This window comes from Stegostoma tigrinum, chromosome 16 (assembly GCF_030684315.1).
Source record: "Stegostoma tigrinum isolate sSteTig4 chromosome 16, sSteTig4.hap1, whole genome shotgun sequence".
In the NCBI taxonomy this organism is placed as follows: Eukaryota; Metazoa; Chordata; class Chondrichthyes; order Orectolobiformes; family Stegostomatidae; genus Stegostoma; species Stegostoma tigrinum.
The window spans coordinates 42,215,902-42,235,941 of NC_081369.1; the positions used below are offsets into that span (position 1 = coordinate 42,215,902).

The 20,040-nt window shown below is 42.1% G+C and overlaps 1 protein-coding gene across 2 annotated transcripts in view; it reads left to right on the plus strand.

The window, feature by feature from the left end:
- wwp2 (WW domain containing E3 ubiquitin protein ligase 2) overlaps positions 1-20,040 on the plus strand; it is a 220,676-nt gene that overhangs the window by 120,961 nt on the left and 79,675 nt on the right. For both annotated transcript variants that reach the window (XR_007249090.2, XM_048546465.2), the window contains exons 7-8: positions 3,439-3,581; positions 13,534-13,765. Coding sequence is in view for 1 of the 2 variants with exons in the window: in XM_048546465.2 (XP_048402422.1) it covers positions 3,439-3,581; positions 13,534-13,765 (375 nt within the window). In the remaining variant the exon portion in view is untranslated. The remainder of the gene's footprint in view (positions 1-3,438; positions 3,582-13,533; positions 13,766-20,040) is intronic.

Sequence of the window (20,040 nt, forward strand, 5' to 3'; positions counted from 1 at the left end):
GAGGCCACATTGGATTTTGTACTGGGTAATGAACCAGGCCAGGTGTTAGATTTGGAGGTAGGTGAGCACTTTGGTGATAGTGACCACAATTCGGTTACGTTTACTTTAGCGATGGAAAGGAATAGGTATATACTGCAGGGCAAGAGTTATAGCTGTGGGAAAGGCAATTATGAGGCGATTAGGAAAGATTTAGGACACATAGGATGGGGAAGGAAACTGCAGGGGCTGGGCACACTTGAAATGTGGAGCCTGTTCAAGGAAAAGCTATTGCGTGTTCTTGGTAAGTATGTACCTGTCAGGCAGGGAGGAAGTGGTCGAGCGAGGGAACTGTGGTTTACTAAAGAAGTTGAATCTCTTGTCAAGAGGAAGAAGGAGGCTTATGAAAAGATGAGGCACGAAGGCTTAGTTAAGGCACTTGATAGTTACAAGTTAGCCAGGAAGGACCCAGAGAAAGAGCGAAGACCCAGGAGGGGACATGAGAAGTCTTTGGCAGATAGGATCAAGGAAAACCCTAAAGCTTTCTATAGGTATGTCAGGAATAAAAGAATGATCAGAGTAAGATTAGGGTGAGTCAAGGGCAGTAGTGGGAAATTGTGCATGGAGTCCGAAGAGATAGGATTGGTGCTAAATGAATATTTTTCATCAGTATTCACACAGGAAAAATACAATGTTGTTGAGGAGAATACTGAGATACAGGCTGTTTGACTAGAAGGGATTGAGGTTCATAAGGAGGAGGTGTTAGCAATTCTGGAAAGTGTGAAAATAGATAAGTCCCCTGGGCCAGATGGGATTTATCGTAGAATTCTCTGGGAAGCTAGGGATGAGATTGCAGAGCTTTGATGTTCATGTCATCATTGTCTACAGGAATAGTGCCAGAAGACTGGAGGATGGCAAATGTTGTCCCCTTGTTCAAGAAGGGGAGTAGAAACAAGTCTGGTAATTATAAATCAGTGAGCCTTACTTCGGTTGTGGGTAAAGTGTTGCAAAGGATTATCAGAGATAGGATTTATAATCATCTAAAAAAAAATTTGATTCTGGATAGTCAACACAGTTTTGTGAAGGGTAGGTCGAGCCTCACAAACCTTACTGAGTTCTTTGAGAAGGTGACCAAACAGGTGGATGAGGGTAAAGCGGTTGATGTGGTGTATATGGATTTCAGTAAAGCATTTGATAAGATTCCCCACAGTAGACTATTGCAAAAAATATGGAGGCATGGGATTGAGGGTGATTTAGTGATTTGGATCAGAAATTGGCTAGCTGTAAGAAGACAGAGGGTGGTGGGAAATGTTCTTCCTGGTGTTTCGTTACTACTGGTGTACCGCAAGGATCTGTTTTGGGGCCACTGCTGTTTGTCATTTTTATAAATGACCTGGATGAGGGCGTAGAAGGATGGATTAGAAAATTTGTGGATGACACTAAAGTCAGTGGAGTTGTGGATAGTGTGGAAGGATGTTGCAGGTTACAGAGGGATACAGATAAGTTGCAGAGAGGTGGCAAATGGAGTTTAATGCAGAAAAGTGTGAGGCGATTCACTTTGGAAGGAGTAACAGGAATGCAGAGTACTGGGCTAATGGTAAGATTTTGGTAGTGTGGATGAGCAGAGAGATCTCGAGGCGTATGGCGGGATTGAGTTTCAGAGCCATGTGGTCATGTTGCAGCTGTACAAAACTCTGGTGCGGCCGCACTTGGAGTATTGCGTACAGTTCTGGTCACTGCATTATAGAAAGGATGTGGAAGCATTGGAAAGGGTGCAGAGGAGATTTACCAGGATGTTGCCTGGTCTAGAGGGAAGGTCTTATGAGGAAAGGCTGAAGGATTTGAGGCTGTTTTTGTTAGAGAAGAAGGTTAAGAGGTGACTCAATGGAGACATACAAGATGATCAGAGGATTACATAGGGTGGACAGTGAGAGCCTTTTTCCTTGAATGGTAATGGCTAGCATGAGGGGACATAGCTTTAAATTGAGGGGTGGTGGATATAGGACAGATGTCAGAGGTAGTTCCTTACTCAGAGAGTAATAAGGGCATGGAATGCCCTGCCTGCAACACTAGTAGACTCGTCAACTTTAAGGGCATTTAAATGGCCATTAGATAAACACATGGATGATGATAGAATAGTGTAGGTTAGACGGACTTCAGATTGGTTTCATAGGACGGCGCAACATCGAGGGCCAAAGGGCCTGTACTGCGCTGTTACGTTCCATGTTCTATATTCAATGTTCTGGCCTACATGTGACTCCAAATAAGACCATAAAACATTGGAGTGGAAGTAGGGACATTCGGCCCATTGAGTCCAGTCCGCCATTTAATCATAGCTGATGGGCATTTCAACTCCACTTCCCTGCACTCTCCCCGTAACCCTTGATTCCTTGTGAGACCAAGAATTTATCAATCTCCGCCTTGAAGACACTTAACGTCCCGGCCTCCTCTGCGCTCCATGGCAATGAATTCCACAGGCCCACCACTCTCTGGCTGAAGAAAAGTCTCCTCATTTCCGTTTTAAATTAACCCCCTCTAATTCTAAGGCTGTGCCCATGGGTCCGAGTCTCCCCGCCTAACGGAAACAACTTCCCAGCATCCACCCTTTCCATGCCATGCATTATCTTGTAAGTTTCTATTAGATCTCCCCTCAACCTTCTGAACTCTAATGAATACAATCCCAGGATCCTCAGACGTTCATCGTACATTAAACCTACCATTCCAGGGATCATCCGTGTGATTCTCCGCTGGACATGCTCCAGCGCCAGTATGTCCTTCCTGAGGAGTGGGACCCAAAATTGGACACAGTAAATCACCAGCAATATGGTTGACTCTTAACTGTTTTCTGAAATGTCACTTAGTTTAAGAATATTTTAGGATAGGTAGCAATTGCTGACCTTTCTGGCAATGTCTGTATTCCATGAATGAATAAAGAGCAATATCAAGAGTTGGAGACATTCTGACTGGCTAAATGTCCTAAACATAAATTGGTGTCCATTAGAGCTTTGTTTCCCATGATATTTGTCAGTTACAGTGTATAAGGTACAGATAGCAGGTATATATTTCATTTGATAATGTACAGACAGTGAGCAAATGCCGCTTCAGTATGTTTGCACTGAGCTAAAAACTGGCAGATTGCCAGTTCTAGCCTTAAATATTTGATGATCATTGAGCATTGTTGACATCATCACCTGATGAAGGAATACCTACTATTGCACAACTTCTGTACGTCCATTTACAGCGCTAGTTGGCAGAGAGGTCCAGCGTTGCATAGGAAGAAATTAACCTATGCACAGAGAAGAAGGATTGTGTCTGAAGGGGGAAAGAAAGTACTCTTGCCATGCAAGCATTTTTGGATTGAATTAATGCAAATCTTCCAAAAGTGACAATCGAAGATACTGGATATATATTAAGACTGATGAACTGTTTACGAAATGGATTGTCTTTTGCATCTTTCCTCAGAGCACACAGGCAGAATGGAGTTGCTGTACAAGGGCCTGTCATTAATGGAGAGAACACAGAAAATGGGGTGTGTGATAGCGCTAAAACTAATCAGAAACATGCATCCAGCGTGTCTTCCCATTCACCAACATTTAGTGGAATAGGCAAGTACTAACCAAATTCATTTGGTTTTCAACATATTGCCGAATGCGCTGATAATTTTCCCAATTGCTGATACTTTTCAATACAATGATTTTCTTTGTTGAATAAAGACACATTTCATGTTATCTGTACTTTAATTATGAAAATGTTCTGGAAAGTAATCCAGTTCTGTGAGAAGTAAAAGGGCATATTTTTCTTACAACAAAATATTAAACTATTTGCCTGCTGGTTAACTTTAATGCTTTGCCCACAAGATGCATTTCATGGTTTTCTTGTAACTGTATCTAACCATTGTACTTTGCAAAATATATTAACATAGTTGCAGAATGCTGAAGACCTGTTGCAGGAAGTGGGTTTGGATGAGCTCTGAAGGAAAATGCACAAAGGTTTTTGTTTTGATCATAAAAATGAAACTTCTGCATTCTATTAAATTGTGTTTTTGTTTGAGGCTATAAGGCCCATAGGTATTTACTAAAGTATCATGTAGAGGCTCCTGTGATGCTACTTGCTGCTGTGTTCATCCAGCTCTACATCTTGCTATCTCATATTCTCCAGCATCAGCAATTCTTACTATCTCTGAGTCAGTTAAAGCATTTTAATTAAGCATGATACAGGCTAATTTTTGAGTTGGTGTGTTAGAAACCAGTATTGATCAACTTCATGTCCACGGATTTTATTTTGATTAACAAAGTCAAAACATTTAATTTTTGACAAATATAGTTTACTTTTGCTTGCGTTTTGTTTCCTTGCAAAGATGAACTGTCATGAGAAGGCTTTTGAAGTCATGAATACTGTTACATCACTTTAATAATAGAATTTTACACTGCTACGTTTCATCTTGTGTCTGACAAGTCAGACTTTTTGGCAACAAAATACCTTGTCTGGAAATCCAGTTTAACATCTATTTAAAAGAATAATGCACTTACGTGGTCTTTAATTTGAAGACAGCTGGGATATAGAATCTTTAGGCAAAGTGTGGGGAGGGGTTATTGTGCTACTGACAAGGAGTCAATCACTGGGGAGTAAGGAGGGATGATATTTCAGAAGGTTCCTCATATGAGGCCCTATGGGCAGAACCTAAAAAAACAAAATGGGGGGCAGTCATTTTGCAGGAGATGCCCTTCAGACCCACAAAAAGTCAGGGACAGATGGAAAGACAGATACTTAGGCAAATCTCAGAGAAGTGTAAAAATAATAGAGTAATAATAGAATAATAGTAGCTGATTTCAACTTTCCCAATATTAATTAGGATAGACATTTGTGAAAGGTCTGGATTAGACTGAATCCTTAACATGTATCCAGAAGAACATTTTTTAAGCCATTATGTAGGAAGCCCATCAAGAGGGGGCCAATGCTGGACTTAATTTTAGGAAATGAAACCAGGAAAGTTGTAGATATGGCACTGGAGGAACACTTTGGTGATAGTTATGATCATTACTCAATTAGATGCAAGGCAATTAATAACAAGAATGGACCAAAAAAAATGTCTGGTAGACTGAAGGAAAGCTGATTTTAATTTGACTGGAATGGGTCAAAATGGGTTGGAAGCAACTATTTGCAGGAAAATCCATATCAGAGTAATGATAAAGGGTATTACTGAGAGTGCAAGACCAACACATTCCCACAAAGTTGAAGAGTGGGGCCAACAAGTTCAGAGAGCCCTGGACCTGAAGGCACATACAACATTGGATAAGATTAAAAGAATGAAGTGTATGGTAGGTACCAAAGACTCAATCGGTGGATATCTTAGATAAATATAGAAAGTATTGGGGTTGCTTAAAAAAGAAATAAACAGAGTGAAGAGAGGACATGACAAAACACTGATGGATAGCATTAAAGAAAATCCAGTGAGGTTTTAAATGGGTACTTTGCATCTGTATTCACATTTGAGAAGGACAATGTAGGTCTAGAAATCAGGAAGAATGACTGTGGTATACTTGAGCAAATTAGCATTGCGAGGGAAGATGTATAGTTCTGTATCCTTCATCTGTGCATTCAGAAACTGAAAAGACCTAAAAACTGAAAGTCTTTTCAAAAGCAGACCCAAACAGAACTGTAGATACACTGATATTGGACCTTTTGAAGAAAAAGCTTTGCTTGGCCTAAACTGACCTAAAAGCAAAACTTTCTTTTCCAAAGGTCCAAACTCAATGCGCCTGCAGATCTGTTCAGGCTCTTTAGAAAAAACACTTCATTTTTAAGCCTGTTTGTGCCAAGTGGAGTTTTTTTTCCCCATGCCTGAATGATTGGGACCTACATGTTATGTGTAGCAACAAATGAAGACAAAGAGTAATAGATGCAAATATAATGAATTAAATGTTTACAGACACCATCAGGTTTTTGATAAAGATAGTGTGAACCTAACAGTCAAGGGTACAATGAGTTCAGGAGTTAAATTAGTATTTTGCTTTTGATTGTGAGATAATTAATAAAAGGCCTTAGAAGGTCTGAAAGCCAAAATTTTCCTTCATCTGAAAATATCCTTCATTCAAAAGTAGTTGGTTTTGAAGTTTTCAATAAAGAATTCTGACCTGTTTTAATGACTTTTGCAGGCGTGAAAGTAGATAAATTCCAGGCTCAGATGGGATGCATCCAAGGCTGCAGGGGGAGGGGGAGAGGAGATTGCAGGGGCACTGACATTAATTATTAAATCCTCCCTGGCCACAGGAGGGTTGCTGGAGTACTGGAGGACAGCCAGTATGATTTCATTATTCAGGAAGAATGTTACAGATGAACGAGGGTATTACAGGCTAGCAAGTTTAACTCCTACGGTGGGGAAAGTCTTGGAAAACATTCTGAGGGACAGAATTAATCTCCGCTTGGAAAGGCAAGATTATTTAAAGGTTATCAACGTGGCTTTGTCAGGGAGATCTTGTCTAACAAATTTGATCAAATAAACAAAGAACAAAGAAAATTACAGCACAGAAACAGTCCCTTCGGCCTTCCAAGCCTGCGCCGATCAAGATCCTCTGTCTAACCTGTCATCTATTTTCTAACGCTCGGTGTTCATTTGCTCCCTGCCCATCCATGTACCTGTCCAAATATATCTTAAAAGACGCTAACGTGTCTACGTCTACCACCTCCGCCGGCAACGCGTTCCAGGCACCCACCACCCTCTGTGTAAAGAACTTTCCACTCATATCTCCCTTAAACTTTCCTCCTCTCACTTTGAACTCATGACTCCTAGTAATTGAGTCCCCCACTCTGGGAAAAAGCTTCTTCCTATCCACCCTGTCTATACCCCTCATGATTTTGTAGACCTCAATCAGGTCCCCCCTCAATCATCGTCTTTCTAATGAAAATAATCCTAATCTACTCAACCTCTCTTCATAGCTAGCACCCTCCATACCAGGCAACATGCTGGTGAACCTCCTCTGCACCCTCTCCAAAGCATCCACATCCTTTTGGTAATGTGGCGACCAGAAATGTACACAGTACTCCAATTGTGGTCGAACCAAAGTCCTATACAACTGCAACATGACCTACCAACTCCTGTTCTCAATACCCCGCCCAATGAAGGAAAGCATGCCATATGCCTTCTTGACCACCGTATTGACCTGCGTGGTCACCTTCAGGAAACAATGGACCTGAACACCCAGATCTCTCTGTTCATCAATTTTCCCCAGGACTTTTCCATTTACTGTATAGTTCACCCTTGAATTTGATCTTCCAAAATGTATCACCTCACATTTGCCCAGATTGAACTCCATCTGCCATTTATCTGCCCAACTCTCTAGTCTATCTATATTCTGCTGTAATCTCTGACAGCCCCCTTCACTATCTGCTACTCCACCAATCTTAGTGTCATCAGCAAACTTGCTGATCAGACCACCTACACCTTCCTCCAAATCATTTACATATATCACAAACAACAGTGGTCCCAGCACAGATCCCTGTGGAACACCACTGGTCACAGGTCTCCAATTTGAGAAACTCCCTTCTACTACTCCTTTCTGTCTCCTGTTGCCTAGCCAGTTTTTTTTATCCATCTAACTAGCACCCCCTGGACCCCATGTGACTTCACTTTCTCCATCAGCCTGCCTGGGGAACCTTATCAAAAGCCTTACTGAAGTCCATGTATATGACATCTACAGCCTTTCCCTCATCAATCAACTTTGTCATGTCCTCAAAGAATTCTATTAAGTTGGTAAGACATGACCTTCCCTGTACAAAACCATGTTGCCTATCACTGATAAGCCCATTTTCTTCCAAATGGGAATAGATCCTATCCCTCAGTATCTTTTCCAGTAGCTCCCCTACCACTTTTGTCAGGCTCACCGGTCGATAATTACCTGAATTATCCTTGCTCCCCTTCTTAAACAAGGGGACAACATTAGCAAGTCTCCAGTCCTCCGGGACCTTACCTGTGTCTAAGGATGCTGCAAAGATATCTGTTAAGGCCCCGGCTATTTCCTCTCTCGCTTCCCTCAGTAACCTGGGATAGATCCCATCCGGACCTGGGGACTTGTCGACCTTAATGCCTTTTAGGATACCCAACACTCCCTCCTTCCTTATGTCAACTTGGCCTAGAGTAAGCAAACATCTATCCCTAACCTCAACATCTGTCATGTCCCTTTCCTTGGTGAATACCGATGCAAAGTCCTCGTTAAGAATGTCACCCATTTTCTCTGACTCAGCACATAACTTTCCTTCTTTGTCCTTAAGTGGGCCAATCCTTTCTCTAGTTACCCTCTTGCTCTTTATATATGAATAAAAGGCTCTGGGATTTTCCTTAACCATGTTTGTCAGCAATATCTCATGTCCTCTCTTAGCCCTCCTAATGCCTCGTTTCAGATTCTCTCTACATTCCCAATATTCTTGCAAAGCTTCGTCTGTCTTCAGTCGCCTAAACCTCATGTATGCTTCCCTTTTTCTCTTGGCTAGTCTCACAATTTCACCTGTCATCCATGGTTCCTTAATCTTGCCATTTCTATTCCTCCTTTTCACAGGAGCATGTCTCTCCTGCACACTAATCAACCTCTCCTTAAAAGCCTCCCACATATCAAGTGCGGATTTACCTTCAAACAGTTTCTCCCAATCTACATTCCTCAGATACTGCTGAATCTTGATATAGTCGGCCTTCCCCCAGTTTAGAACTCTTCCTTTAGGACCACTCCCATCCTTGTCCATGAGTATTGTAAAACATACAGAATTGTGGTCGCTATTTCCAAAGTAGTCCCCTACTGTAATATCAACCACCTGGCCGGGTTCATTCCCCAGCACCAGGTCCAGTATGGCCCTTTCCCAAGTTGGACTACATACATATTGCTCTAGAACACCCTCCTGGACACACCTTACAAATTCTGCTCCATTTTGACCCCTAACACTGAGTGAATCCCAGTCAATGTTGGGAAAATTAAAATCTCCCATCACCACCACCCTGTTTCTCCTACACCTTTCCATTATCTGTTTACATATTTGTACCTCTATCTCACACTCGCTGTTGGAAGGCCTGTAGTACAGCCCCAACATTGTTACTGCATCCTTCCTATTTCTGAGTTCTACCCATATTGCCTCACTGCTTGAGTCCTCCATGGGGTCCTCCTTCAGTGCGGCTGTGATATTGTCTTTGACCAGTACTGCAACTCCTCCACCCCTTTTACCTCCCTCTCTATCCCGCCTGAAGCATCGATATCCTGGGACAAATAGTTGCCAATTATGCCCTTCCCTCAACCAAGTCTCAGTAATAGCAATAACATCCTACTTCCAGGTACCGATCCAAGCCTAAGCTCATCTGCCTTACCTACTACATTTCTCGCATTAAAACAAATGCACCTCAGACCACCTGTCCTTTTGTGTTCATCATCTGCTCCCCGACTACTATTCCCTTTAGTCACACTGACTCCATTATCTAGTTCCCTACAGGCTTTCGTTTCTACCTCTTTTCTGTCTAATATTTGGTTCCCATCCCCCTGCCACATTAGTTTAAACCCTCCCCCTCAGCATTAGCAAAAGCACTCCCAAGGACATTGGTTCCAGTCTGGCTCAGGTGTAGACCGTCCAATTTGTAATAGTCCCACCTTCCCAGAACAGGTTCCAATGTCCCAAAAATCTGAACCCCTCCCTCCTACACCGTCTCTCAAGCCACGCATTCATCCTGGCTATTCTTTCATTTCTGCACTGACTAGCACGTGGCACTGGTAGCAATCCTGAGATTCCTACCTTTGACTTCCTACTTTTTAACTTGGCTTCTATTTTGAGATGAGGTGTGTAGATGAGGGTAGTGCATTTGATGTAGTACATATAGACTTTATTTAACCATTTGACAAGGTCTTGCATGGCAGACTGATTAAAAAGTTAAGAGTCCTGTGTTTCAGGACAATTTGTCAAATAGATCCAAAATTGGCTTACTGGCAGGAAATAGAGGGTGATGATTGAAGTGTGTTTTTATGATTAAAAGCCTGTTTCCAACGGCATACCACAGATTTTGGTGCTGTTGCCTTTGCTGTTTGTGGTATATATATGTGCACATAAATGGTATAAAAATGATATAGGAGGTATGATCAGTAAGTTCACAGATAACATGAAATTGGTGGTGCGGTAAGTAGCGTGCAGGAAAGCTTTCAACAACAGGGTAATATACCTCGGTTGAGGAAGAATGTGGACGTTTTGGAGGCTCCCTTGTTAAAGTTGGCCTCATCTGAACATTTGCGAATGTGACGGAGGAACTGAGAGAATGGGATTGAGTATTTACAGGAAGCAGGGTGTGAGGATGTATAGTCCAGGTAGCTGTGGGAGTCAGTTTATTTATAGTGGATATTAGTGGCTAGTCTGTCCCCAGAAATGGGAACAGAGATGTCGAGGATGGGAAGTAAGGAGCCAGAGATAGGCCAGACTCCTCCGCCGGTCCAATCCCTGCCCACATACATCCGTGGTTCCTCGGATGCCTTATGCTTGTTTCAAAACTTCCAGTTTACTGGTTCCAGCTGCCTCTTCTTTACCATGGATATGCAATCCCTTTACACATCCATTCCCCACCAGGAAGGTCTTAGGGCTCTCTGCTTCTTCCTGGAGCAAAGACCTGAACCATCCCCACCCACCATTGCCGTCCCCTGCTTGGCCAAGCTTGTCAACACCCTCATCAATTTCTCTTTTAACTCCTCTCATTTTCCTCAGGTCAGAGGGATGGCCATGGGTACCTGCATGGGCCCCAGTTTTGCCTGTCTCTTCACGGGTACATAGAACACTCCTTGCTCCAGTCCTAGTCCAGACCCCACCCAAAGCTATTTTTTCCGATAGATCGATGATATCATTGGTGCAGCTTCACTCTCTCATCCGGAATTGGAAAAGTTTATCGATTTCCACCCTGCTCTCACTTCCTCCTGGCCTATCTGTGACTCCTCCCTTCCCTTCCTTAACATCTCTGTTCCCATTTCTGGGAATAGACTAGCCACTAATATCCACTATAAATACACTGACTCTCACAGCTACCTGGACTAAACATCCTCACGTCCTGCTTCCTGTAAAGACTCAATCCCATTCTCTCAGTTCCTCCGTCTCACTTGCATATGTTCAGATGAGGCCAACTTTGACAAGGGAGCCTCCGAAACATCCACATTCTTCCTCAACAGAGGATTTCCCAACACTGTTGTCAAGGACCCTCAACCGGGTCCAACACATCTCCTGCACTTCCACCCTCACCCCTTCTCTTCCCTCCTGCAACAGTGATAAGATTCCCCTTGTTCTTACCTATCATCCCACCAGCATCCACGTCCAGAAGATCATCAGAAGCCATTTCTACCATCTCTAATGAGATGTCAACACCAGACACGTATTCCCCTTCTCCCCCTTGTCTGCCTTCTGCAGGGACTATTCCCTCCAAGACACCCTGGTCCACCTATCCTTCACCTCCAACACCTTTCTACAGCCCTTTGGTACCTTCCTCTGTAACTGGTGAAGGTGCAACTCCAGCCATTTACCTCCTCCCTCCCCAATATTCAAGGGCCCAAACATACTTTTCAGGTGAAGCAACACTTCACCTGCACTTACCAGAATCTAATTTACTGCATTCACTGCTCACAATGTGACTGTCTCTATATTGGGGAAACAAAGCATAGACTTGGTGACTGCTTTACAGAACATCTACATTTTTCTTGTAAAAAAGACCTCAAGCTACCCATTGCCTGCCACTTTAACAAACCACCCCGTTCCCTGGCCAACATCTCTGTCTCTTGCTTGCTGCAGTGTTCCAGCAAAGCTGAACGCAAGCTGGAAGAACAACACCTCATTTTCTGCTTGGGGACCCTGTAGCCCTCCGGACTCAATATTGAGTTCAATAATTTTAGGGCCTGAACTATCCCATGTCCTGGCCCCCTCCCCCATACACCAGGCCTTGTTATTACACACTACCTTATTGTTAGTCTATAACAGCCCCCATTAACAATTAATCACCCTCCCAACCAGATTGTTATTAACTCCTTTGTCGACCCAACTGCTCTTCTCTCTCTTCGGGCTGTATTCTATTGTTTGCTTCCTACCCCATTCCCCCTTCTTATTTTCTGCAAATAAACCAATGTTTTCCCAGCGACCATCAGTTCTGAGGAACGGTCACTGAACCGGAAACGTTAACTCTGATATTTTCTTCACAGATGCTGTCTGACCTGCTGAACATTTCCAGCAACTTCTGTTTTTGTTCCTGATTTACAGCATCTGCAGTTCTTCCACTTTTTATTGGGTAATATAAATAGGATGGTCAGGTGAAATAACAGCTGGAATTTAATCCTGAAATACGTGAGTTGATGCAGTTTGTGAGGACTAACAATCGAATTCATGTTGAATTGTTGGAACTTAGGAAGCACAGAGGATCAGAGGGTCCTTACTATGCATGCCTAAAGATCCTTGAATACAGCAGGACAAGTGGATGATGTCATTAAGAAGGCTTATGAATTACTTGACTTTATTAATCAAGTCATTAAATACAAGAACAAAGAGCTGTACATTACATTAGTAAGGCCACAACTAGAGTAGTATGCGCTGTTCTGGTCACAATATTATAGGAAGGATGTGATTACAGTAGAGAGGATGCAGAAGAGGTTTACCAGGATGTTGCCTGGGCTGGAATGTTTCAGCTAGGACCAAAGACAAAATAGGCTAGAATTATTTTCCTTAGAGCAGGAAAGGTTGAGGGGACACCTGAGGAGTAGAAACTTTTGAGTGGCATAGATAGGGTTTTCACCTTAGTAGAGGGATCAGCAGCCAAGGAGCATAGTTTTAAGGTAAGGTGTAGGAGATTTAGAGGGGAAACCTTTTTACTTCTATGTCTCTGGAATTCACTGCCTGAAATGGTGGTAGAGGCAGGAACCCTTAAAACTTAAGGATCTAGATGAGCACTTGAAATGTCATAGCATACAAGGCTGTGTGCCAAGTGCAAGAAAATGGGATTAGAAAAGATGGTTTTTGGATGACTTGTATGGATACGATGGGCTAAAGGGCCTCATTCCAAAAACGCCATTACAACAACTGACTTCTTGAAGTTCGTTTAAAATTGAGCTGCTTGCAAATAATTTGGGCAATTTTCATGAATCGTCTCTTCATGCTACTTTTTGGGGCTAAGAATCTGACTGTGCACAGTTTTGCCTTTTAATTTATTAAAATACATGAGCAAGCCAAAGGAAATTCTTTAAGTAACTGGAATTCTGTTAGTTCACAGATGATACTACAGTAGATTGTATGAACAAGGTTACAAAAATACCTGTGTTTTGAAAAACTAGTGATTTTTTTTGGAAAATTGCTTATTCAGTGGTGAATTATCAAGCTCATTCTTTTCATAGCAAATTGTTCCTATTTATTGACACAGCAAAATCAAAGAACAAGTAACCACAGTTTTAATTATGAAAATGGTTAATCTGTTTCGTTCAATTTTGCAGGTTTTTCATAGATTAGCCTGTTGGAGGTAACGTGAGGTAAATTTTCTCGAACAGTCATCTAATGTGCTTTTGATTCCTATAATTTCAGCAAATGGAGAAACTCCTTCCAATGAAGGTGACAGCGGCAACTGGAGTAATGGGTTAAATCCTGACACCCCACTAGCTGTGGCACTTCCCTCAGCCTCTGTTACCAGCTCATCGACCACCAGCACTGCAAGTCCCTCCATATCGTCAGCAGTTGGAGAGACGTCCGAAGCTGCTCCGATCTCGACAGAACAGTCTCAGACATTAACCCAGAACTTGGAAGCACTGCCTCCTGGGTAAGGATGTAGGAAAGTTTTTTTTTACTTAGCCAGCCTTCACACTTTACCATTCACTGGGAAATAAACAACCTGTCTATTAATAGGTTTGGTCAGTAAACGGAAAAATGTCAGCAGCCATGTTATACTTAGCCACTGCATGATAAAAGTACTGCAGTATTACTCAGAGGATATGAGGAATTTTCACCAATTAGATGGTGAATACTGCATTGTACTGTAACAGAACAGTATGTCTCCTGAGCAAACAGTCTAAAGTAACAGTTCTTTCACTCTGCTAATTTGATCTTTCATTTTTTTTCAGAAACTAAACTTCTGAAAAATTAATGATCAGATATGGGTTTTGCCTGCAGGGATAGCACATTGTACATTCTAGTTTCTCAAAATGATTGCCAGTGGTTTTTTGTTGAATTGCTGTTGTTGAAGGGTTTGTAAAACTAAGTGACTTGCTACGAATACTTCGGAGACCAGTCAGCCACATTTGGTGTGGACTTAGAGCCATCTATAAATCAGACTGGGTTAGGAAGCAGGTCATTTTTTCTGAAGGATGCTAATGAATAAGTTAGCTTTTCTTGGCAATTCAACAACTTTATGATCACTTTTATTGATTCTCAGTTTGTATTTATAGATATAAAATATTGATCTGTAAGTATTGTTTGACTAGAAGGGGTTTGGGTTTTACACTTTGCAGTAGTTTGCAAAGAAGTCTTTTATAACCACACAAATAATGAAAAAAAGTGTTCAGAAGAATTGTGAGGCTGATTCAGGATCAAAAGGAGGCTGAGGGCATGACTGAGGTTCTAAATAAGCCTTTTGTATCTGCTTTCACTAGCAAAGACAGCAAAAATTGCAATAATTAAAAAACGTAAAAGGCTTGCAGTCCTGAAATTAGAAATGTTATTTGGAGTGGATAGAATGTATCCTGGGTAGCTGAGGAACATAAAGATGGAAATACTATAGGCTTTGGCCACAAACTTCCATTTCAAGGGAGCAGTGTCAGAGGATTGAGCAGTTGCAAACATTACAAGTATTTTTAATCAGCCTGTTCAGAGATGTTATGACACATCTCGAGAGTAGATGGTACTTGAACCCAGACTTCTGACCCAGAGGTAGGGGCATGCTACTGTGCCACAAACTATCTTTTGCAAATGTTATGCCCTTTTTCAAAAAATGGGCAAAAGGCAAATCCAGCATTATAGGCCAATCAGCTTAATGTAATGTTAGAACAACATTTTGGGAAGACTGGGGAGGCTTCAGTTCATTTAAAGCTCAACCACTTGGATGAGGTTAAAATCTGGTTTGTTAAACCCGGAAAAAATTAATTAACTTTGGAAAATTGTGGCTTTATAATGAAAGCCGGGAGGCAAATCATGTTTCACAAACTTGATTGAGTTCTTCAAAATATTGACAAGAGTAATGTGGTTGATAATTTTTTCATGGACTTTCAGAAAGTAGGTGCAATGTAATACACTTGACAACAAAATTGGGGTTCCTGGAATTAAAGAGATAATGACATTTTGGTATGAAATTGGTAGCCATGTTGAAAGAAAAAATGGTGGCAGTGATTCTCCCCAGGAGTCAATGTTGAGGAACTGCTGTTTTTGATATAGATAACCTGGACTCGGGTAAGTAGCACATAACTTGAAAGACTGCAGATGACGCAAAACTCTGAAATACAGTAAAATATATGGAAGATGTTAATAGACTTCAAGAGGAAATACTCCAGAAAAATGGCAAATGTATGGCAGATGAAATTTAACATTGTGTGAAACAGTATATTTTGGTAGGAAGAGTGAGAGGAGACAACATAAACTAAATAATACAATCTCAATAGGGCTTCAAGAATGGAGGAGCCTTTGTCTGAATGTGCACTGGTCTTAGAAGGTGTTAGAACAGATTAAGAAACTGTTAAAAGTCTATCAGATAGAGATTTAGAATACAAAAGGTGGTTATTGCACTAAACCTCCATAAAACTTCAGTTAGAACCCAAGTGTAGTACTGTGGTTATTCCAGGGTACCACATTTCAGGGGGGATGTCAGGGCCTTGGAGAAGGTGCAAAGAGAATTTAGGAGCATGCACACAGACTTGGGTTAAATGGAGAGACTAGAAAAACTGGCCTCTTCCCCTTAGAGCAGAGAAGGTGAAAGCAAGTTTGGATTGAAGTGTTCAGAATTAAGAGCGATTTGGTAGAATAAATATAAAGGATTTTGAAACCATTGCAGCTTTCATTCTGTAGTTGGTCACTAGAGATTACAGATTTAAGATTTTTGGCAAAACAGCTAAGGGTGATGTATGAAAAATGTCTTTACGTAGCAAATTACGATCTGGAACGTGCAGCCTGGTAGGTTGGTGGAAGAAGATATACCAAATAATTGCAAAAGAGAATAGGATAATTTCAGGTTGATAAGAAGAGGTGACAGGGAGTAATTGGATGTCTGTTTCACAGTGCCTGCACAGGCCCCATTGGATTGACTGGCCTCCCCATGTGCTTTAACATTTTAGGATTCACTGAACTAATGCTTAGCCAATTAACAGGGCCAGTACTTCCTGTTGATTTTTAGAAGTTCTCCCCTCCGTCGGCTGGCTGACTTGCATAATTCTGAGTTATTCCATCTTGTGCTGTACAGAAAAATATTGTATTTTGAGCATATTGAGATTGGAATTTGCATTGAAACTTTTGAACAGGGATTTTATTTTTAGAAATTATGTCAAATGCTAAGTTCTTGAGTTACCAGTCCAATGTGAGATTCATTCCTGACGTGAAGTCTTGTGATCGTTCGTGAACCCGAAAAATAATAATATACGAGTGAAATTCTGATTGAATATCATCTACGTACTAAGAATAAATCCTGTCTGCTTAAATATCAGCTTTAAATTGTATATGATCATCCAGCAAATGGAAAATGTGGCTTGGATACATTTTGTTTGGATGCTGCAAGTGTCCTTAGGTTTTTAAAATGTGTTTGTGGTGCATGGACGCACTGATGTCACAAATAATGATGTACACCATCTTGGTGCAATGTTCAGAGATATACAGAATAGTGAGAGACGCCAGTCAGCATGCAATCCTGATTTGACATCAGCAGTGCTGTTTTGGAGCTCAGAATTCTGTCTCAAATATACACAACTGAACAAAGATTAGCAGCAGGAAGGAACACAACACCCCCACCTACCCCAGTGAAGTTTTGTATCTTCGGCTTCCTCCAGGCTAAAGATGGAATGTGTCAGCAGCATCTTGCAATCCACCATCCACTGTTGCCTGGGGGAGGCTCCCTATTCAATGCCATTTTCTTATTCAGCATGAGTGTCAAGGTGCTTATCTACCTTATGTCACCAATCATCAAAATGTACACTTGAACACAATACTATAAATAAAAACCAACACAAAATAAGCATTCCAAAACAAATTTATAAATTAAATCATGCGTTTGTGTACAATAATTTAGTAATAATCCTTTTGCATTCCCCAAATGCATTCTATGGTGTTCCCCATGACTGGTGGGATCTGATTAATCTCCAGTGCAGGAGCATGCAGATACCCTGGAGGAATTACTGTGCCACTTTAACTGTCTGATGGCAACAGTAAGGACACTGGTTCTATGGGTGCTTTAGCAGAAGGCACAATGAAAGGTGGTAAGGAAAAGCCAAGGAACTGTTATCTGGTGAAAACGTCAGTGATTCGTAAGTTGTTGGAGGGGATTCTGAGGGGTAGGATTTACATGCATTTGGAAAAGTAAGGATTAATCAGGCATAGTCAACATGGCCTTTTGTGTGGGAAATTGTGTCTCATGAACTTGATTGAATTTTTTAAAGAGGTGACAAAGAAGATTGATAAAAGCAGAGCAGTAGATGTCTATATGGAATTCAGCAAGGCATTTGCCAAGGTTCCACGTGGTAGACTGGTTAACAAGGTTACACCACACAAAACAGAGAGAGAATTAACTATTTGGCTACAGAACTGGCTCAAAGGTGGAAGACTGAGGGTGGTGGTAATGGAAGATTGCTTTTCAGACTGGAGGCCTGTGACCAGCAGTGTGCCACAAGGATCAGTGCAGCGTCCACTACTTTTCGTCATTTGTATAAAATATTTGGATGTGAACGTAGGAGGTACGCTTAGTAAGTTTGCAGATAGCACCAAAATTGGTGGTATAGTGGACAGTGAAGATTCCTCCGAGTACAATGTGACCTTGATCAGATGGGCCAATGGGCTAAGGAGTGGCAGTCGAGTTTAATTTAGATAAGTGTGAGGCGTTGCATTTTGGTAAGAAAATCAAGGCAGGACTTGAACAGTTAATCAGAAGGCCCTGGGGAGTGTTGCCAAACAAGGAGACTTGGGGGTGTAGATACATAGTTCCTTGAAGGTGGAGTTGCATGTTGACAGGGATGTGAAGGAGACATTTGGCACACTTGTCTTCATTAGTCAGAATATTGATTAAAAGAGTTGGAGCATCATGTTGTGGCTATACAGGAAATTCGTCAGGCCACTTCTAGAATACTTCTTTAAATAAGGGCTCCCTGCTATAGGAAAGATATTGTTAAACTTGAAAGACTTCAGAAAAAATATACAAGGATGTTGTCAGGATTGAAAGGTTTGAACTATGGGGAGAGGCTGAATAGACTGGGCCTTTTTTTCCCTGGAGCATTGGAGGCTGAAGGGCAACCTTATACAAGTTTGTAAAATGATGAGGGGCATGGATTGGGTGGATCGCCAAAGTCTTTTTCCCAGGATAGGGGAGTCCAAAGCTAGAAGAATTAGGTTTCAGGTGAGACAGGAAAGATTTAAAAGGGGTCTGAGGGACAAATTTTTCATGCAGAGGGTGCTGCATGTATGTAATGTGCTACCAGAAATGGTTTTGGAGGCTCTTACAATTGCAACATTTAAAAGGCATCTGGATGGGTACATGAGTAGAGGAAGGGTTTAGAAGGAAACAGGCCAAATACTGGCAAATGAGACTGGATAAGTTTAGGATATCTGGTCAGTATGGACGAGTTGGACCAAAAGGTCCATTTCTGTGCTACATAACTCTATGACAATAATACTTTCCTTGAGAGAAGGTAGCAGCCTGCTGTTTCATAGTCACTGTCACGCTCTCCTTGTCGCACCTAATTTGTTGGAGGATGAATTGCTACCCTGCTGTGATAGCTTGCAAGTCTGTTTAGTAAACAGATTTGAACTCATGGCTACAAACTGATCTTGTGTGACAGCACTCCGACTTTTGCTGGAGGTTGTTTGTTTTACAATGGAAGCTTATGGCAGTTATACTTTGCTTCTGAGAATGTGGAAACTACCAAGTTGGAGTTTGTTACCACTTCATCAAGGCTGCGATAAAAGTGCTGCGCAACACCCTGTGTGAAGCTGGTGAGACTCCTGCTTCATATTGAATTCAGGCTTCCTTCACAGGCTTCCCACTGCACTAAGACCTCATTGTATATGCCTTCCAATTTTATCCGTCACGTCATGTATAACATCCTTCATACGAATTCTCTACAGCAGATCCCGTGTGATTCTGCCTCCAGGTAAGATGGCAGCTGTGCTTTCTCCGCCCCTTGCTGTAGTGAATTCATGAGTAGTGTTCACAGTGTGCAGACTTAAGTCTGAAGACACATACAGGATCAGCATCTGAACAGCAACTCATATTCTGCTTGGGAACCCTGCAGCCCAATGGTATCAATGTGGACTTCACCAGCTTCAAAATCTCCCCTTCCCCCACCGCATCCCAAAACCAGGCCAGTTCGTCCCCTCCCCCCACTGCACCACACAACCAGCCCAGCTCTTCCTCCCCACCCACTGCATCCCAAAACCAGTCCAACCTGTCTCTGCCTCCCTCACCTGTTCTTCCTCTCACCCATCCCTTCCTCCCACCCCAAGCCGCACCTCCATCTCCTACCTACTAACCTCATCCCACCTCCTTGACCTGTCCGTCTTCCCTGGACTGACCTATCCCCTCCCTACCTCCCCACCTATACTGTCCTCTCCACTTATCTTCTTTTCTCTCCATCTTCGGTCCCCCTCCCCCTCACTCCCTATTTATTCCAGAACCCTCACCCCATCCCCCTCTCTGATGAAAGGTCTAGGCCTGAAACGTCAGCTTTTGTGCTCCTGAGATGCTGCTGGGCCTGCTGTGTTCATCCAGCCTCACATTTCGTTATCTTGGATTCTCCAGCATCTGCAGTTCCCATTATCACTCAGCATCTGAACTGGTGGCTGCAGAAGTGAAATCAAGTGGCAATCAGTGTCCCGTCATAAACATAGAACATAGAAAAGTGCAGCACAGTA